Consider the following 25,077-nt stretch of genomic DNA (forward strand, 5'->3'; position numbering starts at 1 on the left):
AAGCATGACTGAGAGACTGGAGCATGCCTCTTACAAGGAAAGGCTGAGGGAGCTGAACCTGTTCAGCCCCAAGAAGAGAAGACTAAGAGGGGACCTCATCAATGTCTGTAGGTATCTGAAGGGAGATATCAGAGGTCGGAGCCATGCTTTTCTTGGTGGTGTGAAGCAATAGGACAAGAGACAATGGGCAGAAGTTCCATCTGAACAAGAAGAACTTCTTTACTGTGTGAGTGACCAAGCACTGGTATGGATTTGCCCAGAGAGATTGTGGATTCTATTTCACTGGACATATTCAAGAACCATCTGGATGCAATCCTGTGACATTAGCTCTAGGATGACTGTTAGAGCAGGGAGGCTGGACCAGATGACCAACCCACTGTGGTCCCCTCCCAACCTTACCCATTCTGTAGTGTTGTTATTCCTTTTTGGATTACTGAAGAAGAAAATTTTCTTTACCTAAAAAGTTGAAACCAGTATCAATGCCTGCTTTTAATCTCAGTGTGGTGGAAGGAAGCAGGAAGCCCAGTGTTGTCACATTAGAATTGCAGTAAAGAGACACTCAGTTCATCAATTCAAACAGAATTTTAGTTAGTGCTCAGAACTCAGAAACTGTCTTTATACAGTCTAAAGTTAAAGATGCTTCTTTTAAAACTCTGGTCAACCATTTCAAAACCTGTTTTATTTCAAAGTTTCTTCAAATGACTTTAGATTTTACCCAAAGTAACAACTGAAGCAGACAAACCAGGAGTATTTAATTCAGTTTGTGTTTCACTGAGCAGAAACTACAGTTTCATAGGACACTATTTAAGATAAACACCTCTCTCCCAAGAGTGCTAAGTTATTATTTTCTGCCCCATACTTCATTAAATTTTATTTTTATTGGACAAATGCACTTAGTAGCAGTCAATTGTCATGTGTGATGGAGTAAAACTTACCTGGAAGAACTGTATTTTATTTATGAAATATCAGATTTCTAGGACTTTCTATATGCATGTGAGAGCAGCATAAACACTGACATATTTAAACATTACATTATTTACAGAGTAATTCAGGTAGTTATTTCCATAATACAAGAACTGCTCTCATTTGCACATAGCTGAAATATGATAGAACTTTTCTAAATGTTAGAAAGTTATTTCAATCCTACAATTAATCAGCCATTCTTTAATAATTTGTTATTAACTGCTACTAACTTTTTAGAAATAACTTTTTTGCTGGCTCATATTTTAAAACCTTTTCATGTTCCAATCAAATAATATATGATGTAATATATTAAACATAACACAACAGCACTTACAATTTGGTATCTGAAATCAGAGATAACTAATCAACCAATACTCCTTTATTGATGTGAAATGAAAAATATGTTGTATTTTGTTTCTGAATCACTAGTATTAATCATGCTAGTACCATATATGTGTAAACTCCAGCAGAAATCATAAGAATACCCTTATAAAAACAACGTTCCTATCAAATAATGGGCAATTTTTAAAAGAACTTTTACATAAATCTTTCATATTACATTATCCTGTGACTTAAAAATTGTAAACAAACATAAAATGTTGTAATTAGCTGATTATCTTTAGTAAAATGAAGTATTTCAGTGTATTCTCTGAAATAGTTATGTGGTCACTGAAGACTTATTGCATTTTCAAACACAAAATTTGAACAGATAATTCTGAACTCATAAAACACTGAGAACTTATCAGTTGAGTATATATTTTTTTTGCATAAAAACCCCATAGCCTTAATATTCTCTCTATTCACCAAATGTTTTCATTAATGTGACATTCAGATGTCTAAAAGTTAAATGGGCCATTATTAGCACCCTGGAATATGTAAGCAATATCTGAATAAATTGTTTAATCATATTGAGTTGCCTGTGGCACCAAAAAAAAAAAAGAAAAATTAAATATCAGTATTTCACACCATCAATTGAAATAAGTCCCAGATGTTAAAAAACTAAGCAATCATTAATTTCATTTTAAACAAAAACTTTTCCAAAGCAAGGTTAATCCAGAGATTCAGAGATTCAGTCCTTCCCTTCCCCTCCTCAGCACAACAAAACATGGAAATAACCCCTATTTAATATATGCAGTGACTGAACTAGGCAAATAGCAGGACCAATGTAAAGATGTTCATGTCTTCTACCATTAAAACTCACTGGTTTTGATTAAGATTTTAACAGTTTTAAAGACAATACCAAAGAATCCAATACCAATTTTACTTGTTTACGAACAAGTAAAAATGTCAGGCTTTGTTTTTCTCTAAGAAAACAAGTACTGTTTTCTCTAAGAAAAAAAGTACTGACAAACAAAACTGTTTGTCATTGTGCACAGTTCTAAAGTAGAAGAAAGCTTCAGTTGTTATCATTTGTCTAAAATCAATGAAAAACAGTTTTAGGCATTTAACCTAATACAGCCTGCCTACTCTCAAAAACATACAGACTGGTGCCAAATCCAAATGGGACTTTTTTCATAAATTTGAAGAAACTTAATTCAAGAATTAATAAATTCACAATATAAACATCTGCCATTGTTTTCAGTACAACACTAATTACAACAGTTGCTTATATTTTGAATGAACAAGTTCTAGAGAATATAGAAAAGCTTAGCCCCAGGAAGTGTCAAGAAGTATCAGAGGACAGACTAACTGCTAAGGGACATTCCCACCAGTGCTACAGATTTTAAAAGGGAAGAGATTACATACCCCTCTCCACCAATTCTTGTTATCTTTAGACGAAAATCAACTGAGTTCAGGCTGGGTGGCTTCCATTTCAAAATATCATCACATCGACCAGGCTTGTATTTCTGAAGTAAATTAAAATGCAGTTTAATTATGCTTATTGGTTTTCACTGGTTTTAAAAGTAGCAATTCAGCCTTTCAGACTTTATTAGCTGTCTCTAATGAATAACAATAGTTAGTGACTGAAACAATGAATACCATTACCATGGAGGTAGTTGTGCTTCACTACTTTGCTTCTCCCTTTTAAAACTGTTTAGTACTGTCTCTCTGCCATTGCATATAATAAAAAGCTGAGAATGGAAATAAAAATTAGCATACTTCATTATATCTCTCTGGCTAATTGAAAATTTCAAAAAACAAAATGACACAGCACAAAAAGAAACAAAAATACTCAAAGGACATACAGAAAAGACAAATTTAAAGTAATCTCAACATTTTGGAACTATTTTATGAACAATATTTTTGTTATCCATGCTGGTGGCTGACAAAACATGAAAAAGGCAGAAGTCACCATAGTGCCAGCTCTCAGTAAAACTCATCAGAAACATGTTCTTTCATAGCAAAGGAATTGAAGTTATGTAAAGATTAACAAACATCATGATATACCAGAACATAAATAAGAGAGCATCTCTTGCTAAAGAGAGAGGGTACACATTTGAACCACAAGTTGAAAGGAACAATTTTCTCTTAAATTAGAGCTTTAGTTTCTCATGGTCTCTGCTATCATTTACTAAGCTGCCATTTTGTTCATCCTCAGCTATCACTTAACTTGTTAACTTGTTGACCCCTTCCTTAACAAGTATCTTTCATAGCAATGGAGAAAATATGAATTAACATGAATAGGGAAAAAGTAAAATAATAACTAGCATTGCATAGAATGAGAAAAAATACTTCTTTATTTATATGCAGTGAGAAAACTTAAGCAATTTTATATGAAAAATAAAACTAACCAAGAATGTCCACTATCTTTTGGCAACAGAACAGTCATCAGCATCACACTGCAATCCTGCTGTGTAAAATATTTTCAAAATACAGACTTTACTGATGATGAACGTAGATCTAAAATGACAAAAGCAAATGAATTTTCTGTTTTCTGATGGAAGAATATAAAATCCCTCTTTCCAAAACAAATGCAGAGTCTCCTACCTACCATGTTTTGATTAAAAGATGGTCAGTAATTCTTAATGATGCAGAAAGGATGGACCAACCTCTCTAAGTCAAAGCACTGAAATTCTGAGGAAAAGCTACATCTGATCTGTATTAAAACCTTCCTCACTAGAGCTCTCGTAGGCTGACTCTGACAGCAGCCGAGACATTGTGCTCAGGGAAAATGAAAACTAAGACTATTATATATTATATCTGCTATTACTACTTCTTGAGAAACTATCCATTTTGAAGCTCAGAGTCTTCCTGATGTGGATATGATTCAAATGTGGTTCCTACATATTTAGTTATTTTCAATTTCTCTGCATGGATTTGATAGCCCCACAGTAAGGTCATGTAAACCCCCATCAGCTGTAAAAGCCTGTGGCACAACCTTTCATGGACAGCCTGATTACCTTGCAGGAATAAAACCACTACCTTTTGTGGTTTTTGAACAAATTTTTGTTGTTTTTGAACACTTGCACTTCCCAGGGATCATACTAAGAGAGATGCTCAACAATCAAATTCCATTGTTTCCATGCACATCATAGTTTCATTTGCCTCTCTATATAGAGAAATGCACTCAGCTCAGAGGCTATCATTTTATATCTACTGCTACAATTTTTTTTCCACTGACATTACATTCATCCACATAAAAGTTTATGCACTCTTTTATCACTCAGCCACCCAGTCTTGTAAGAGCTTACTATAATTCTCCACATTTAGGACTAGCCCTTGCTGATCCACCAAGAAAACATCACTGAATGGTTCATCCCATTTTCCTACTTGCTTACATGCAGTACAGGTGGCTGCCTTCCCTGGTGAGGATTGAACAGTACCCCATCCCTTCACTCCTACTTTATAACCAATTAGATATCTCTGCAAAAATGTTAAGTCTCACATTATTTTAGCTTCTTCAAGAAAATTTTGACAAGAGGCTTTCTGGAAATCTTAACAAGAAAAACCAGATGATCCTTACATAAATGCCTTTTGAACCCTTTGCTGGAGAGGCATAACCTTCCTTCCAAAAAGGTATGTAATTTTCACCAACTATATAAATCATGTTCATCCAGATACCAACTACTATATTCTTTACTGTTTCTATTCCTTTGTCCAGTCCAGATACTAAGCTTACAGGACTTATTTCTTCCCTGATCTTCCATGATACCTGTCCCCACCTTAGTTTCTTTTTTTTTAATTGGTATTGTATTTTCTACCTTACATGCTTAGGTACTAATGTAGATTTTTCACATAGGATCTACTATCCAGCTTTTTCAAACTGTTTTTCCTAGACTGACAAGTTATATCCTCCTAAAAGTTAGTAAGAAACCGACTTCGCCAGAGACAGGAACAACTATTCCAAGATCAGTAATGAAAAGCAATGTTTTGACAGACTGTATCTGCATACCTGTAATTACACTGTATGAACTACAATTTTGACTCAAGTTTAAAATTAACTGGTTGACTTACTTGAAGGGAGTGGGGGAGGATTTATTAATTAAGATGGAGATATTTTCTTCACCTTGAGAACCAGCATAGTGTGAGACAAGCCTTGAATAAACATTTTATTCTATTAATAAAAAAATAATCTCCAGCACACTCCAAGTTAGTCAAAGATATCTCACTTAGAAAGCAATAACAATAAATATACCCTTTTATATACTTTTGACTATTACATTTAGTTTTGACCACTATCAAACAACAGCCTTCTCACTTCACAGCAATCTGTTGATACCAAACACCTGGTAAAGGTAACAGGTAAATACAGCTATCTTTCAGAGTTATAAAGTCTTAGATAAGCCACCAGAATTCAATGCTCATACGAGGAACAATTTATGCAACTCCTCCCTGGCATCCCCCAACTTCTGTTACCATGAAAGACAGAAATTCACAGAAGACTGGCTCAAAAGGAGAATTCATTCAAAAGCCATATTAATAATCCCTAAGAAAGAGATTAATTTTTAACAGGTGAATCCCCACACATAAGACAGCACTAGTAAGTTATTGAGTTTGAATGCTAAGTGCTAAACCAAATTCTTTAAATATGAGCTGAAGCCAAACAAGAGTTTTGCTTGTTAAATATATGGAAACTTCACCTTAGATGAATCACTGCATACTGCAGACCTGTTCTGCATGAAGTTACTCTTTATTTTAATTCCAAACCAAAATGTGAAGCAATCTGTTTGAGATCGAACTACACCCTAGCATTTTAAATATAGCATTCATAGCAATGATATCCTCATCACCACTCCCCAACAAATATCTATGTACACGACTACTCCTAAAACATATCAGATCCCCTGTCATCTCAAATACAAAGTTCATGCTTCAATCTGAAACCTGTCAACCTAGTCTAAGCACAAAAATTAGAACTCCACACCAAAAAGGTACATTGACAAATCAGAAACTATCTCAAACACCTTTATCTCAAATGGCCTCCTGAAGTCCCTTCCAATCTAAATTATTCTGCAAAACTGTGTCTCTCTTTGCTTGCTTGTTCTTTTAGCAGCCATCTTGGGTACATTTTATTTTCCAAAAACAACGAACATTCACAATAAATGCCCCAGTTGCTCCTATTACTATATTAGAGTTGCAATAGCTGGGCAGCTCTGGTGCATGCAAACTGGATTCCATCAAGGTAACACCAAATTTGAAGTTTCCCTTCAGGGACACACCTAATGCCCTTCACACCAAAGTACAGACACCAGAGGCCAAGGAAAAGCCATTCTATTGCATTGCTACCTTGCATCTATGGAGCACAAACAAACCTAACCTGCAAAGGTATCCTGCAACATCCTGAACTGCTGCTTCAAAGAAATAAGGGAGTGTATTCAGTTGGCTATGAACCCTAAGCTCTCCAATTTTAAAATTTTTTTACATCCACTCACCACCTACCCAACATTTCTTCTATCTTTTCAGTGTAGTAGTCATCATATCTTCTGTAGCCAAATCTTCTGTAGCCATTCTCTCCTGGCAAAACCTCAGGTCCTTCTTACTTTCATGAAAAGGATGAAGATCAGGGACAACAGATGTGTCAGCAGTAGCATCACAAATCCACCCCTTCTATGAGCATCTTGAACTTCAGGCAAGAATACAAGAATGACCCTAAAACTCATCCAATGCCATGGGATGAAGAATCATCACTGAAGACAGCTCAACAGAAAGCACATCCTCTGGCATCCCTCTTAGGGTACTAAACCCATTGATTTCTCACCTTAAACTCAATTCCAAAGGCTCAAGTGGGTCTAGTCAAACAATTATGAGGGTTTTGTTAGACCCTTGTTAGAACCATTTTAGCACTGCAGGGTACAGTGATGGGTTGTCAGTCATGTTGAACCTCAATCCCATGTCCTGTCCCCGAGTACAAAGTCTATTTCCCCCCTTCCTCCTCATCTCCCATCAAATCAAGAGAAAGGCTGGCCCTCAAAGCCTCAGATTCTGTTATCTTAAATTTTGCTGACACATTTCTTGTCAATTGCAGATAGCCTCACACACAGGTTTGGGATTTGCCTAAAGCCATGTGTCAGCATCTGCATTCAATGGATGGCAAAGCAGCAAGCTGAAAGCCTAGACAATGGAGATATCAGACGCCCATAAGGAGGACAAACTTTAACTCCAAATAGCTCCTTCCACATGGGATAGATGTTTCTGCTTAGTATTTTGTAGGAGGGAGAGAAGGGTTAGTTTCTGGGACTGCATTCTGGGCAGGCAGTCTGGGGTGTGGGGTGGTGTTGACTCACCATGAAGACACCCACCTGGAAGGCTGAGTGACTTCAGCCTCAAGTCTAGACAAAACAAACTGTTTTTCCTAGCGACTGAAAAGGAAGAGGTGGTGGGATGATCAAGAGAGAAGTTCGTGTCTCATCAAGAAGAGGAAAAGAAGGTTTCCTTTACACGGGTGGATGTCTCACTATCCTACAAACTCTAACCAGCCAGCTCTACCTCCCATAACCCTTCTTAAATACCATCCTCCTGAAGTGCAAGCAGCAGCTAACACAGGCCACCTTTCATTTCCCTTCCTCCTTATCTTCCCTCACTCCTTCCAAATGACAGGAAGCTAGCAAATAACCCAGCTCTTTCTTTTCTCCTAAGTGGCACAGAGCTGCTGCTTGTCAGCTCTAATTTCTCCTCAATAAACTAGTCAGACCTAGCCCTGCAAAGTATCCAAAGGCTGCAAAGCTGGCAGCTGCAGGCGCACACCAAATTAGAAAGAAAGCTAAAATAAAGGGCACAAAAAGCTCAGGGAAGGTTTGTTTGCATTGTCATGCGTGCCCAAGAGGTATGGAAGGTTGAGTACCTTTGAGGAGTGACAGCAGAGCTGGTGGGAAGGGATGGGGTTAACCAAGACTGGAAATCTACTGGAGTTCTTTTAAATCATTAAATGTAGTTTGCCACATTAACTATGACAAACCTATAATGACAACAAATCTACTTCTCTTACAACACAGAACAGTGTTTTATCTGAAGAGCACTACTTAATTCTGAGGCCTCTTAATCCATAAACCAGCTGCTGGCTTGCCCAATCTAATAGCTGGCATTCAGCTGGGTAAACATAAAGACAGAATCATTACCCAAAATGTGTTTTTATTTTCTTGCACTACAGACCCTGGATCTGGACCCTGGACCCTGATGATTATAATCAATCATTTCAGGCTTGACTTTATAAAGAAGAAATGAGCTGAAGACACAGAAGTTGTTAGCATTGTCAACAGATGATGTGAATAAATCACAACTATGGATCAAGGAACCACAAGACCAAAGGCAACCATTAAGTCAATTGGATATTCATAGATTTTTAGGACTGGAAATCATTACCGGGCTCATTGAGTTGGCTCTGTTGCATAAAGGACAGAGAAACTTGAACAATGTTTATATCAAGCTTATAACTCCTGTTCAAATCACAGTAGTGTTTATCTCAAGTTTATAATGCCTATTCAAAATACAATACACCTTTATGCAAAATACCACCTAATGAAGAATTCACAACATGTATCTTAGGGAAGTTTTCACAGCTGTTTATTATAGTTGTGCTTAAAAATGCTTATTTTTACACTGAGTGTTAATGCCTTGCTTTAGACTGAAGCCTGGCTCTCCATATAATTACTTCCCCTTTTAAGATAAAATGAGTAAGTCTGAGTCTCACTGCATGGATAATTTCCCCATTGGCTAACATACAAATCATCATAGTGTAATTTCACAAAAGCCTTTAGAAGAGTAGCCAACAGAACTGAAGCTACTATTTCAATATTTTTTCATTACTTACACATACAGCAGAACACAAAGTGTATTTGTATTCTTCTGCATTGCACTGAGAGGTGTTGATAACTAGCTCAAATAATTCTTTTCAGATTCATACCTTTAGCTGGGACTTAACACACTTACTCCTGGAAATATAGCCCACATTTGTCTGTATTCAAGCACCATCACAAGATCAAATGATCCACCTTAGCCACACAACTGATTTTTCAGGAAAACATGTAAGTTTGCTGAAAAAGTTAAAAATATTAATATGACCATAAAACATACACAAAACCCCAACACTATCATTAAAACCTTTAAAGCCTTCATGGTAATGTACTTTAACTGTCACAAAAAAAAACCCAAAACCAAATAAAACAAACAAAATAAAAATGAAACAAGCAAACAAAAAACCCAAACACAACCAAACTAAAATCTACTTGAGGAAATAAGTTATGTCACCAGCAGTCAAACTGTGACCCTCAGCTCCTTCAAAAATTCTGCCTTCTGTCCCTTCCAGCTTCCCTTCTCAGTTCCAACTCCTTCTGTTCCTCAAAGTGCCCATACAAACAACTTACAATCTCCCCAGTGGACCACCACTGTAATTCCTCATGCATTCTATTTTCTTTGACAGGGATAAAGCTAAGCAAAAGGGAATGTGGCATCAAAACTTTCTTGGTCATTGATGGATTAATGCTTGCTCTTGCTGTATATTGAGCAGGACATTGGGAACTGGAAGAAAGGGATATACCAGTCTGATCATAGGCCCACTGCACTCCTTGTCTGAGGAGCAGAAAGTCCAGCTGTTCTTATTGATGCCTGAACCAAACTGGTTACTTGAAAAAACTGCTTTGAGGGCAGTGGGATCACCTCTAGCTCACAACCTCAGAGGTGAAGGCAGTGCTGTACACTCTGGCATTTATGGTGTTTGCTGGTGGTCACTGGTCATCAGCAAGCCGTCTTCAGAGATTATTAATCCCAACGACAGAGAAAGCTACTTTGAATGTTGGTGGTCTGGGAGAGAAAGGAGAACAATGTCCAAGAGCAAATGCGTCCAGATTCAAACAACAGTGTGACTGATACACAGAAAAAATGAATAAAATTAGTGATTTGATCTGAAGTGGACATTGGAAATAAACACCTGGACAACACTTTCTACTTAGACCAAATATCAGACAGTAAGAGAAAAATATTATTGTTCATTCTTGCACTAAACCATCATATTTACTTCTTATTTAAAATACATCAGAGCTGGCCAAACTGACTACCTATCTTCACCAAATATATTCCACATACCATAGAGGCACAAAGAAAACTCTTAGAAAGTCTGAAGAATTCAGAGGCATCTAAGAAACGTCTATGAATGAATGCAATAGATGAAACCTTTGACAAATGCATTTCAGCAAGGGAAAGATGCATAACTTCCCAAGAAAAAAGGTGCTTTAAAAAAACCTCTTCAGTGGCACTCGGTGTCTCAAAGACTACCAGGATTCCTTTGTTCTTTAAAAACCAAATCAAATGTACCAAATACTGATTTCTTTCTTGTAGGAATTTGAAATAATTTCTGTAAAAATTTTGTATAAAGTAGCATTTCTTTCAATAAATGTGAGTCAACTTTTCCTGTATTTGTAAAGGAAATACAGGGAGATGTGATTTGTAAGTACTCCTAAGAGTGATCAGGCTAAGAGAAACTCCTGGATAAACTGCTACTTTCCAGACATTTGTCAGTTCTGAAAGGCATTTTCATAGTTGAGGCAAAACACAAGAATCTATATATAGAATGGAAAATATGTAAGAACACAAAATAACTGCAAACTTCATAGAGCTCCAAAACACAATTCAAATGCTTTCCAATTTCATGCAAACAGTTTTCATATGTTCTACCAAATTCTCCACCAAGCATATCCTGTGTCTAACTATGGAGAGATGACCATGATGCCCTAACTAAAAGACGGCCAAAAAAAATCGAATTCCTTTCCTTTATAAAATTCTTTTAATGAAAATAAATTAATAAATGATGCTTTTAATGCTTAGTGTTCTAAATTACTGATTCAAACCATCTGAACAATCAAAGAGCTGCACTTCTCACTAAACATCAGCTTTTTGCCTGGTTCAGTGATTTGATCAGAATAGACACACTGAAGTTCAACAAATATTTGATCATATTGAAAATAAGGCTGTTAATGAATTCCAGACATTATACAAGGTAATGTTGTCACATCATTGAAAGCAAATCTGCAACAGTAACTTTAGAGACTCAAGAAGATGGAGAAAAGACAAGCTCCTTGGCTAAACTCAAAAAAATATATTGTCCATGGTTAAGACAAGAGGATGATGGAGCAACTCCAGATAACACAGTTTTAAGTAACTCATTACTTGACAGTGAAGTCTCCATGCTATTTTAACTCCATGTAGTCAAACAAATTTGTGTTATTTCTTCCTTTCCTCCACTTTAAAAATCAAAATAAGGAAAATTAATGTGTTTTAAGACACAATCACATCTGTATTCCAGAAATTTTTCCTTTAGAAAGTTAAAGAATTAAGTAGGAATGAGACTTTTTAATGCACTAGGACTGGTTAGCTGTGAATAACTGTTTTGAAACAGCTGTTTGAGAAAATGCTATTGTACCACAATTTATCTTTCATGAAAATGTGACTTGAAGGTACATGAACTAGAAGTAAAACTATTCTAATAAAAATTACCTATGAAATATTAAGCTTAACTGTCATACCGGACTAAGAAGCAAAACATGCACCCATTTAAATACTGTTAGATTATGTTTTATACTAAGGATTTAACACTTGAATGCAAATCAGGTTTAGAAGGCTAACCTGTATGGAAAAATTATTTTGTTAATATGTTAATAGAAAACTGCTTTTTCCAAAAGTGCATCTGATCCTCAAGCTAATGTAATATTTATATTAGACTTCTTTGGTAATTAGTGGGCTAAACGTCTTCTCCTCTTCCACTTTAATTTAGCATTATACCTCCAGCTTCATTAAACATCTTGTTTCACGGCTATGCTAATCACTTTTCTCAATATTCCATTAGGCAAGGAGAAAATTATGAGGACATTTTATTCATAGCTAACATAATTTACATATTAATCATATTAATATTTGATTAATGTAGTTCAGATCATAGCCAAAACTCTTATGTTTATAGCAATTGAAATATAGGAGCCACACTTTTTTTTTTCCTCCTCTCCCCAGCACATTACTATGAGCAGCAGAAACCTATTTTTGATAATTTCTGTCCTTTCACTGGTATAATGGTCGGCACCTAGAAACTCCAATCCATAGGTTTGAAGCGAAACCGAAAAAGTAAATGGCTTCAAATCATTGGCTAATATATATGTGATTCAAAATGGACCAGCTGGTGTCTGCCTTTGATTATAAACTCTTCTTTTGGCAAACTAAGGTAACCATTGAAGAGCTACATACTTCTACCTTTATGACAAATAATCTCCTGACAAAAGAACTATAGTGCCCATGGTCAAAGGAATTGGTGATGGTCCATGATTGCTACTTAAGACATTGGATTTATATTGCTACTGATTATTTTGTAAGCTTATTTTTCACCATCACTAACCTCATTTATAACTTCATTGCATATGTGCTATGTAAGTCTTCTGCAAAATTAATACAATAATAGCAACATTCAAGATACTTCATAGGAACACTCAAGATACTTCAATTGGTCTTCTATTATTGTATTTCACTCTATATTGCACTTTCTATGACTAAGTTAAATTGAGATGGCCTCAGCATGTAGCATCAGTGTAAACTGTCAGCAGGAACTATTGTATTTACTTCTCCAGAAGAAATTTTGTTTCAAATTCAGCTTCACAACTCATTAACAGTCTTAACCAGAAATTAGTACAAAGGAAAAGCTCATATCTACATAACTTTTACTCAGCCATACATTGTTAATTTGTACCTGTCTAGAAACACACATAAACAAACCCAGAGGTATAAAGTTAAATGGCTTAAAACAGCTGTCCACAAACTGTTTCGAGAACCAAGATAAAATACAAGCACTCCCGGCTCACTCCTTTACTGTTTTTTTTCTCTCTAAACACTTATTATTCTTCTCTCTGCCCCAGTAACACAACAAATCTTTGAAAGACTCTTAGGGAGATTATCTTCCCTCTAATCTTCCTTTCACACTTTTACTGTGAAAAAAGCCTTGGTCACATGAAGCCAAGAATGTTGGAGAACACATCAATTTTCACTGTATATTTGTAGTTGCTTCACTGCATCACTTATTTTATGAGCCTTACTGTTTATGTCTCTTTACAAGTTTTAAGTGTTGTACATACCAGCCAAAACTTTCTCTCACTTGTCAAACCCTATGGCAACAATTTCTCTTCACCTTCTGTCCTTTCATTTTTACCACCTCTGTCCAAACTCAAGCTTAAGTGTAATCACTTTAAGTGTCATCACTTAAATTTACACCAGAGAAAGAAGGAAGTCAGTCTCTCAGAGGACTTCTTTTTGGCTAGTTAGTTTGTGATGAAAAGCCCCTAGAAGTCCCATAAAAACTTGGTTGGATCAGCAGAAAGTATTCAGTGCTTCAAGTCTGACATCCTGTTATAACAAAAGAATCTCCATGAACTGAGCAGCAGTGCTTTTGGCTGACTCACTACAATAACCCAATTTGCAAGCTGGGTAATTTATCAGTATTAGAGGCCACATTTGCAGAAGCTCCAACCTGTAAATTTAAGGTTTCATTATAACATCAGTTTTGTTGACATTTTTAGTAAGCTCCGATGATAATCAGTATACCAGGAATAATATTTCAGAAAATCCCCTCAGAGCCCAGGAAGATTAATGAAAACTACCAAACTTAAACAAAAAAAAAGGATGTAAAAATCTATTTTAAAATACTTCTTGAAGAATGCCAATCTTAAAAAAAAAATGAAGCCTTACATCAAAAGGCAATCAGTAGGCTGATCCTTTAGCTAGTCTGAACATAAGGAGAAATGTGCAAGTACTAAGAAATTGCAGCATGTTGGTCTCAGACATAGTCCAATTTCTCTTTATAATTCCTGTGCTAAAAAGTCCCTCGAGCTGAACAGATATGCCTGAAAGATGATGCACAGAATTGCCAGCAGGATTTTTTCTACATGTTGCTAAATGTATGCTACACAAAATAGTCATTAAAGGCTAGCTTATTACATCTTACAGGGCTACAAATCTCCTTGAATTAAATATTCATGAGTCTTGCTTGGAATACTGAATCCTGTGGTATTTTATAAGAAACAATAGAAACTAGACTTTTCAACTCTGTATTCCAGTATATAAAGTATAAAATTGTGAGTTTCAATCACATTAAATTCATCATTAGCCATTGACATGAAAGTAGCAAACCACATATTCGCATGCTTATTTTCAAAAGGAAACATTCATAAAACATGGGAGTTAAGTCCCACTAGTAGAACTCAGCATGTGCTCTGCAGCGCTTTTTCTTGGCAAGTAGCAAGCTGATGTGCAGAGAGATGAAATGCAAAGTGAGGAAAAATGTATATGAAAAAAAAATCAGTATGTACTTTCTATTTCTAGTCTCCAACAAGACTAATACAACTTAAAACTGCATTTTCAAGAGACTAATTTGGATATTGAGCAGGGAAAAATCCTCATCTAAGAAGAAAAAACATACCACACCAAATGAGAAAATGAAGGGATCCTGCCCTCTCTTTGTGTGAAATTAATCCTTGTAGTTCTGACTTAGGAACAAACAAGTCAGTGTCTCTGGGTAAGAGCAGGTTAAGTTGAATAGCATAGCTATTTGCTGAGCACTGTAAGCAAAGGGAAAAGAAATGTAGGTTGTATTTTAAGAACATTACTCAAAAAAAAATACAGTTACTGTAAAATAAGTTGCTATCCTTCTTGGGAAGGACATTCTTCCATTAAAAGCAGTGGTTCTGATGTAAGTTGTTAATACTGCCTTGTAACCAAACAACAGTTCCTGCTACATCAGAATTTTTTGCCCTTTCTACAGAGCATGACCACACAAACACCCATCAGACATGCAACACAAAATCTCTGGTTTTAATACTGGGATTGAGCAACTGCCATGAAGAGCCTGTTCCAACTTCTCTGCTGCTGGCAGGGAGCTTTCATTCTGTTACTGGCAGAAGGGTTAGAGTGAGACTTTTTCCTCCTTTCCCTTTTCTTAAATGTTTCTTCTTTAATTATACCAAACGTTTAAATGTTAATGTAGCTGTGCTTGGAGCAGGCAAGCAGCTGAAGGGCCAAAGAATTAGGGGAGGGGGTAAGTGACAATTACCATTTGCCAAAACAAACATCATCAGGTTTAACTGCTATTTAACAGTTTAACATCTCAACATTTTAACAAGGAAGAACAGAAGGAGTAGTTAAGGACAATTTTTCCATAATGTACAATGTATTTAAAAAACAGAATTATATTTCTAAAGAAAGAGAATTGCAACTCATAGTACTACATCACCAGCATCCACCAAGTGAACTGAAATATCTGATGTGCAGTCATTGGGAAATTCTGGGAAAAGAAAGCAGTCAAACCTGAGCCAGTTCAGGAGAAGCTTCTTTTAAATCAGATTTCTCTCCCAGGAATCTTTTTTCTTAATATCATAAAAAGACTATAGTCCTTTCCTTAACCTCTAGAACATAAAACACAACTGAGAACACCATAGGAAAAAAATACCATCACTGATTCAAGCAAGACTCTGTGATGATATTTGGAAGACAGTTTAAAAATCTCTTCCAGCCCGCAAGATAAAGCAAGTTTATCACTTAACGATATAAATTTTACTAAAACCATACCATCATGAAGAGCATGCTAGTATGAATTCTGAGCTAATAAATTAGATCTCTGTGAAGCTCAATCCTACTTGTGAAACAACTTCAACAGAGTCCTTCAAAAACTTTATTAAAGCAGAGTGAGCAGTACAGAGATAACAACAAAGTAAACAATCTCACCAGTCATCAATCCAGCAGGTATTCCAGAAAGAATTAGAGAGTCATGTCAAACTACGTCTCTCTTGACACCAAGAACAGTAAGTACCACGCTCATTTGATGAGCTGTCTTGTAAAAACCTTTTCTCTTGTATCATACAACCTCAACAGAAGGAGAACCTGGCTTTTATAAACCAAAATCATTCAATAAGCTAATTGTTGAAATTAAATTCTAAAGTTGGGACAAAAAATATGAATCTTAGCAGATGGAGAGTCAGTGGTACCGGTTTTGGCAGAAAGACCTAGAAATTCAGTTCAAGTGGAAATCAAAGGCATTTTAGGTACATTGAACTATAACAATGATAGCAGTGAAAGTTGAGGGAGAGTATTAGGGTGAAGCACCATTCTGCATTTACCAAAAGACTAAAATAGGTGAATCAAAGTTTTACCTGTATTACATAGATGACACTTAGGCTACTAGGCTTTTGAGCACATTTTCTCCTCAGCTGCACATGTGTATTTGTGCTTTCGAAATGTGTGAAACTGGGAAAAGCTTGGAAAAAAATGGGTTTCAAAAGGGGTAGCAGCTTAGGTCCTGACAACTGTTTATAACTGTTGCAAACAGACATATTACAGAATAATATGCTCCAAGAAGTTATTACAAAGGATCTAAAGCTTTAGACTTCCCCTTACAACTGGGGGTAAAAGAGAAAGACCATTAAAAAAACAAAACCACTCTAGGACACTAAAACCTAATTAGAGCAGAAGAATGGTGTACAAAGGGAACAACAGTCAGCTGTTCATTAGGAACAGAAGGAAAGCAATTTTGTCTTGGGGTGGCATAAGAATAGTTAATGGTGTTTAAGTCCCTGCGTCCCTCCTCCTCAGCACCCTTGTACAGGAGGGAATAGGTCACACGGTGGTGTTCAACAACCAGTATCGTTCCCTAACCCCTTCTCTTCCAGCACCTGGGGATCACAGCCATGTGCATTTAAGCGCAATCTTGCAGAAGAGAACTGTGAGCATGTGTGACTGCAGTCAGAAATGCAAGAGAGCGGTCAAAAGCTGCCTGCAGGTGACCATGACATTGCCCTAACAGCCACTAAAGAAACTCCCCTTTATGAATAGCTGCCAAGATTTTCATATCTTAAAACCACTTCTTTCATCTCAAGAAAAAAAGAGGTTTTGTAATTTACCCCTAAGCCAATAGTGAGCAATATCATGACTTGAATTAAAAATTTACTGTTATTCAAAATTCCCCTCCAGTACAAGGCAATTCTCACAGTATAAAGCCATTAGACCGCTAAACTTTTTTTTTTTTTTTTTTGTAAAACCAGAAAAACTCTGCTTTACTTCTTTAATAGTTGCATGCTTATTTAAGTAACCAAGATGTGTACAAGCAGAGCAGTATACCTAGTTAAAATAAAGCTGGAATATCTATTCCAGTAAAAAAACATTATCAAAACCCCCTTGCTTTCTGCTTGATCGTGTTAATAACTGATCATGTTAATGAATGTTAATAACTTTTTTCCCCTCCATTTTTTTTTCCTGGACAGTCACCATTAATATTCCTAAGAAATTAATTCATATATATTTGCAGTGAGATACTGCAAAGTTTCAGAAGTAATGGAATTACACCCACCAAATTTGATAGAGGACAGAATCCTACTTCTTTTGAAGGCCTAAGACAATATGCAAGCAAATGTCATGGAAACAGAAGCTCTCTCCATAGTAACACCATTTGTGGCACTGTAGCTAACCACTCTAAGATGCTCCAAGACAAGGTATGAAAACCCAGTTTTCATTTAGTATTTGTTCCATAACATTCCATATCTCTATCAGCCATAAAGATTTATTAAAAATATTAATAGTTCACAAGAATGCAGCATCAAAGTCAAACATAAGTATAAAGGCAAACTAATCAACTGTGATAAAGCAAGTCTGAGTAACATTATCTTTTGGGAAAAAAGCCAAGAGTCTGATGGTACTGTAAAGAATAATTGTATTACAGCTGGTTTCTACTACAGACTCTGACTCCATGCAACAATTGTCAGATGTGAAATAGCATCTTACACAAAACACATAGAAGGAGCTAGAGAGCAAGACACATAAAAGTAAAAGAAATTTTTTAAAAATATAAAAATATATAATTACACCTAATTGCACATTACCTGCTGTTACACAAAAATTTAAATTTTTTATCAACAAACCCAGCAACCGAAACCAGCCGAACAAAGACTCCAGTTAGCATTGTAGCTACTCTCCATGGAGATGGACCAGCTTAGTGCACAGCAATCAGAGCCATGGGAATGATTTTCAATGAAAATTTATTTCACAAATGCAGTCCTGTTTGTGAACTATCTGTATGCAGTTCATGACTCCGACAAAAAAGAAAAATCCTGATTAATTTTGTGGCAATGCTTGTTGGCCTATTTTCTGATCTGATGACCAATGCAAAGTTTCACTTCCCTGACTGTTACTAGATACAAGGCATGTGGTACTACGTGTCCCTTCCATCCAGAAACTGAAAAAGGTCAGTAGTGCAAATAGGGACAAAAATACATTACCTCTGACATTTTTGCAAGTAAAATGCCAGGTCTTGCAAGCATAGAAAAGAGATCTCATACTGTAGAATTTTTTTTAAATGTCAACAAATAATCACAAAAATCATTCCTCTGGTTATTCATATGCAAATTATGAAATGTTAAATTCGTTCTTTTACTGGTTCAAGAACTTTAATGAAATATAAAGTTTACACTGAATCCTGTAACAATGAAAAGCATCATGACTGTATTACCGTAATACTTCAGCTGTCTGAAAATAAATTAAAATAAATACATTTACCACTCGTTGTACATGGAAGTAGTCCTATGCTCTCTATATATTTTAGAGAGTAGAGCTGATTCTACTCAAAAAATCAAACATATTCTTCCAAAAGCATCCTGGCGCTTAAAAAAAAAAAGCTTTGAAGATATCCAAAATTATATTATATCCAATATGGTTCACTACATACATGTTTGTATTACAGAAAAATCTGTATTACTTGAAACTAATACCTTTAAAAATGTTCTGTAAATAACAAACAAAGCAATAATATTTTTGTCTACTGGCCTTTGCCTACTGGCCTTGGAGCCAGCTCTTTTAGAAGAGTAGCGGGAAGGAACCCCAAAAGCCAAATATGAATTTGCTTTGCTTTATGTTAGTTGATGCTAAGACTCCTGCAAAGTTGCTGACTCTATGCTGCCTAAAACCTAGCAAATACTGACCTCTGCCAGTCTCTTCTTCAACTAAACTCACATTTTTCCTCATCATCATATGCATCAGACAACTTGCAGGATAGATTTAAGTAGGAAACTGGAATTTTACATTTCATACTTGAAGACAAAATGAACAACCTTGAAACTCTTATTTTGTTAACCACATAGCAAACTTCTTTTTTCACCTGTTTTGAGCCCTGAGCACTATGAGCACTGGATCCTGTGATTAACTTACATTTGTTGAACAGATGTTTCCAAAACTATTTAGAATTATCCTTTATTCTCCTGGTTCCTTTTTCTGATTACCAGCAGAACAAGCCATATTTTCCCTTAGAAATGGCAACATCAATTCACTGTCTGACAAGTCCCACAGATTCACATTTCAATTACTCTCAAAAATTAAAAGCTCTCTAGAGAATCTCATGTTGCTTAAAATATGTTTTGTTTCAGTGGTTGGATGAATATACAGATGCAAGATCTCCCTGGGATGTCTAGAGATCACTGTTTGGGAACAAGCAACCCAACCTACTGTTTGTCAGTTCAAACTTGCCAGAACTTTCAGATAGGATGTAACAAGTGCACTAACTGGTTTTTAAAGAACAATTCAAAGCACACAGAACATCTGCATTTTGGAAATCCGGGAAAATTTCCAGCTAAGACTTCTAATTACTTTCCCCTTTTGGAACAAACCAGAACAAACCAGCAAAGTCATGGTTGTACATTCCCCTATTTCAGTACAAAGCTGCTAGAGTAATGTGGAAAGAAACTTAATTTAATTTCAGAAACAGAACTAGCAGCATAAAAAGAAAATAAGTTTTTGCTTTAGGAATATCTGTACTAATTACATAGGAAACTTTCATCAGGTTTCTGATCTCTGACTTCTATAATCAAGGCATGAAGTCCAGCACTGTCCTACTACCTCTGTACTTAATAGACCTGTATAATACAATCACATCTAAATTATTCACTACACTCGTCAGTGGAAGACAATGAAATTTTTGTGGAAGCAATTTATAACTTTCATATCAAGCTCAAGACTTTCATTTTTAATCATGTTAATGGACTTGATTCACTATTTTTGTCATATCAAAGGCTAGGCGAGCTGATGAAAGGAAGAGAAAGTACAATTAAACCTGAAACTAAAGTCACTGTCAGTCAAGAGGCGACTGAATTATTACACAAGTATTCTGTTGTACCTCTTCAGTAGAGTATATTATTCGACAAGTACCTCTGAGCTTGCAGAGTACTGATCTGTACAGTATCATGAACATGATTATTTTAAATGTGCAGTCACCAATATGCACAATGACCTTCAAAGATTTATCTAATAATACATGCTAGCACCTAAGAAAAATATTCTTATAATTTAAAAATTCAGTTACCCTTTGGTGATATTTATAACGCATTTTCAAAACTGCTGTTTATAAGAACAGTGACCCAGTAAACACTCCAAATTACAAATAACAGAGTAATGTAGAATAAATCATTCTGCTTTTAAAGAAAGTGTCTCTAAATGTTTTGACCATCCAGATACCACAATGTAAATGCTGATACTCCTCTGAAAGCCATCCTGTTTCGTCACATCTCATATATACACATATTTTTTCTGAAACGCTAGGCTACTGCTTACACTAAACAGCAGGATGGAGATCTAGCTAAATATTCTGTTTATCTCAATACCACTATTTTTGTTTTATTGCTGTGCTCCTGACTAATAAAGAATGAGAACATTTTATGAACAATTTTCAAGAAAACTTGAAAGGTTTGTTGTCTGTCTTGTTCTGTTGTGTACAAAGAACAGAACTGGATGAAAACAATCACAACAACCTAGTTCTTCCAGATACTTTTCAGTTTGATAGAAAGAGTACAGAGGGATCATAAATGAAGTATTCTGTTTATGGATATCTATTCTATGATCTGAAAAAAATAGAGTGCTGACAAAATACTTTCTACTGTATTGTCCAGTTTCCATATCATTCCTGATCTATCAACTTCTTAGTACTGGAGAGATTGCTGTAAATTTCAGGATGAGTCAGAACACTGCCATGAAGACAAGTGACCACTTCATTACCTATTCAAGAGCTGAATCAGATGATTCTGTAGAGTTCTCCTTGATTCAAATAAAAAACTCTCTTAGATTTCCCTATGCAGTTATAAAAAATATTTTTTTCCAAAACTGATCCACAACACACATAAATCAATGTAATTTTTGGAATACAGACCTACTCATTTAAAACAGGTATGTTCTGTAGAAGCTGAACCATTGTGTTGGCATTCTCACCTGAAATCCCATTTACGCTATATATTCCTAATATTTACCTATTTATTTTTGTTAGAAAGAACATACAATCATAGTTAGAAGCATGACAACAAGTGCACTCCACAAGTTCCCTGACAGCTGGCTTTGAGACAAAGAAACTATGCAAAAAACATTTTTGAAAGCCTTTATGATTGATGATTCTACAACTTTATTTTTCCAATATTTAAAACAGTAGCAGGCAGAGAAAGTATTTTTTTCATTTCCTAAACAACACATGCAGAGATACCACCATATTAATGTCAACTGACAATCCCAAAGATTACTAGTACTCATAATGTAGGAAAGATCTTTCCTACTGCCACTGGCAGGCAGAATGATTAAACTGCACAACAGAAGAACCCATTTAGATAGCACCCATAAATGCAGTTCACTGCCTGAGAAATCAGAGAATGTCAGGCAGTACAAGTTATTAGCAAGCAAATGAGACAGCATACCAATTAAGACCAACACTCTCCTTAGGTAATCAGACTCAAGGCATTGACATCTATTCAGGCTGACATAATAAGAAAGTCAGGTCAAACAACTCTGGCAAATAGGTTTGCATTTCAATCTGAATGTACTAGAGGACCAAGATCAGAAAGATAAACAAGAAAAACTTTTGCTACACCCCAACCTTACTATATTTAGAGCTAAAAATTATTCATAAAGGGAGATAGATAAATGTAAATATTTTCTGGGGTGTGAGTTATCTCAGGTTATTGGAAAGTAAGTGGAAATCATAAAAATCTGCTACATTCAAAAATCATGGTACTTGTATCTAGGAGTCTAACAATTTAATTAAATAAGGTGCAATTAATTTAATAAGACCTTAATTATTGGTATTGGGTTAGTATTTCTTAACTTTCTAGTTTTGCGATTTAAAAAAAAATGTAGAAAACAAGTCACACCAAGTGAGCAAACACAAACTTGAATTGGTATAAAAGTTTTACTTGTATAGTCATAGAAAACTCCTCAAAGGAATATTGTGTATTGCTAATATGTTTGGGCATGTTTGTAAAGCACAAGAAAAATTGGTGTATTTGAGATAGGAACAGCTATTTAAGAGATGAATTGCAAGGAACATTGCCATGGAAATGGAATATAACAACTATTCATAGGCAGAAAAGAGTTGCAAAGCTCAGTGGCATTTTAGGAGATTGACAGCAAGTTCTCTGTTAAAGGAAAATCTACAACTGCACAAAAAGTGCACACTGATATGACAACAGCATCCCCTGACTAGCAACAGATTCAGTCAGGAGCATTACTCTTACAAAAGAAATCACATTTACCAAAGAGATACGCTAAAGATGAAAGGTTTTAGCAATGTGGATCAACACAAAATACTGATGAAAACTATTCTCTCCAGATTCTCCTTTGTTCTGCTGCAAATTCTAGAGGAAAAAAAAAATCAGGTGGTCTTAGCTTCTGTGTAAATAAACTGAAGTGTTGATGTCTTCTCCCAGTGATAGGATGTGCGAGAACAGTTCAAAGCTGTGCCAGGGAGTTTTAAACTGGGCATCAGGATGTATTTCTGTACTTGAGAGGATGGTGAAACATTGAACAGGCAATGCCCCAAAGCTGTCCCTGTTTAAGAGGCATTTGGTCAATGTACTTAATATTATGCTTTAATTTTTGGCCAGCCCTGCAGTGGTCAGGCAGTTGAACTAGATGATCACTGTAGGTCCCTTCCAACTGAAATAGTCTGTTCCATTCTATTCCATTCCATTGCCTCCAAATCTTACATGAATCACTACAAAAATAGAAAACTAAATCCAGAAACATGTGTTTGTTAGAAGCAAAAATCTATGCTATTATATGATTCTTCCTAAGCCTTTATATATCAGCTTTGGTATTGAGAGTATATTTGGTATATCTGAGGCTTCCTGAAGCCATTACTTGCTATTGCACCAGAAATACATGACAATAATTGTTACCCATCACTGATAAACAGGATATCTGAGCTTCAGAAATGAGCCAGCAAGTGACTATGCCTATGATTAAAGATTTACACACCATTTGATAAAATATATACTGTGGAAGAAAAGGCTTTCCAATTATATAGGATTATTTATGACTAACTGGCAGTGCTTAATGAAACAAATCATGGAGATATTTTATTTGGTGGTATCTTTTGGATATATTTAATTCAGTTTTAACTTCAGTGATTTTGGAAGAACTTTCACAATGACAGAAAATAACACAGCCTATTTTACAATGGGAATAGCACAAATAATTAACAGGCAACCAAGCATTTCAGATCACCACTAAGTCTGCCAAGGGAAGGGAAGGAAGATATAGTAATAACTCATGCAATGTTATTCAGTTATAAAAACCTATTCATTATTCTTTCATTTTAAAGGCTAAGCTTTCCATTAGTATTCAGTATGGGGAGTTATGTGTTAAATAATTCAGCTGTTCTTTAAAATAACATTTATCTTAGAAGAACAGAGCTCAGCAGCTGCCCTTCGTCCTTCCCTCTAAAAATCCCAATTCCACACAACTGGACTTTATTTCTCATCCAAAATGAGAGCATGGAGGAGTATCAAAAAGAAATCAGCCTGAGTCAATGCAAAAATGTAAAAGAGCTCAGGAGGCAAACACAAACCAGAAGACTTTAAATTGTGATACAAGCTTTCCACTGATGTTCAAAAGCTGTCCTTAGGCCTTCCTAACTGATTGCCAGTGAGTCTTCATTTACTTGGCTAAAGTAAGTAAATAATCCTTACATCCTTTCCCAAAGCAAATGAAAAGTAATAAGTTTTAGTCAGCAAGAAAGCTGGGTTTTAGGAGATTACTAGCATAAAAATTTACATGGTAGACATGAAAAGAAATTTCACTGATGAGTGGGCAGAGGCCAGAGACCCAATTCTGCCATCAGAAGAGGCCATTTCTGAGATTTTCATTAAAAACATACAGGCTGGTAACCTGCAAGTATTCTAAAACAAATGTAATAAGTTTCCTGTTTTGAAGCAACATTTCAAAAAAAAAGGACTGAAAGCTTTCAATCTTTATACAAGTATTCAGAGTCTGTAAATGCACGTGGCTTTCACCTTTAAACTAACTCACTCTTTGTCAGGGGCATGATCCCAGGATGAGACACCTGTCCATGAAGTTTCCTGCTGCTGTGTTTTACTCCTACTTAGCACTTACCTTCGGGCCCTGCTCTGCCAACCTGTTACAGGTAGAAGAACCAGAAAGTTGATCAGATGGAATAGAGCTGATTTAGGCATATGGGAGTTATAGTGATAGGATCTTAAGTGGATAGACAATGGTATAAGGAACAGAAGTGTCATGGAGAAGCAACAGAAAAGGGAAATCAAAAGGAAGCAGGAAACAGGCTGCTGGATAAAGAGAATGCATGAAGAGAAAAAGAGTAAAGGAAGAGTACATAGGGAAGAAGAGAAGCAATAGTAAGAAGACATTTGTGTTTTGCAATGGAGTTGTTAAGAGTAGGAT

General features: G+C 35.8%; 1 protein-coding gene across 4 annotated transcripts in view; it reads right to left on the reverse strand.

Annotated features, from left to right (window-relative positions):
• RNGTT (RNA guanylyltransferase and 5'-phosphatase) overlaps positions 1-25,077 on the reverse strand; it is a 170,718-nt gene that overhangs the window by 60,210 nt on the left and 85,431 nt on the right. For 3 of the 4 annotated variants that reach the window (XM_072926630.1, XM_012572753.5, XM_072926631.1), the window contains one exon: positions 2,710-2,810. The exons of the other annotated variant lie outside the window; for it this stretch is intronic. In XM_072926630.1, the coding sequence (XP_072782731.1) occupies positions 2,710-2,810 (101 nt within the window). The remainder of the gene's footprint in view (positions 1-2,709; positions 2,811-25,077) is intronic. 4 annotated transcript variants of the gene reach the window in all.

The sequence above is a fragment of the Taeniopygia guttata genome, chromosome 3 (genome assembly GCF_048771995.1).
Source record: "Taeniopygia guttata chromosome 3, bTaeGut7.mat, whole genome shotgun sequence".
Classification (NCBI taxonomy): domain Eukaryota; kingdom Metazoa; phylum Chordata; class Aves; order Passeriformes; family Estrildidae; genus Taeniopygia; species Taeniopygia guttata.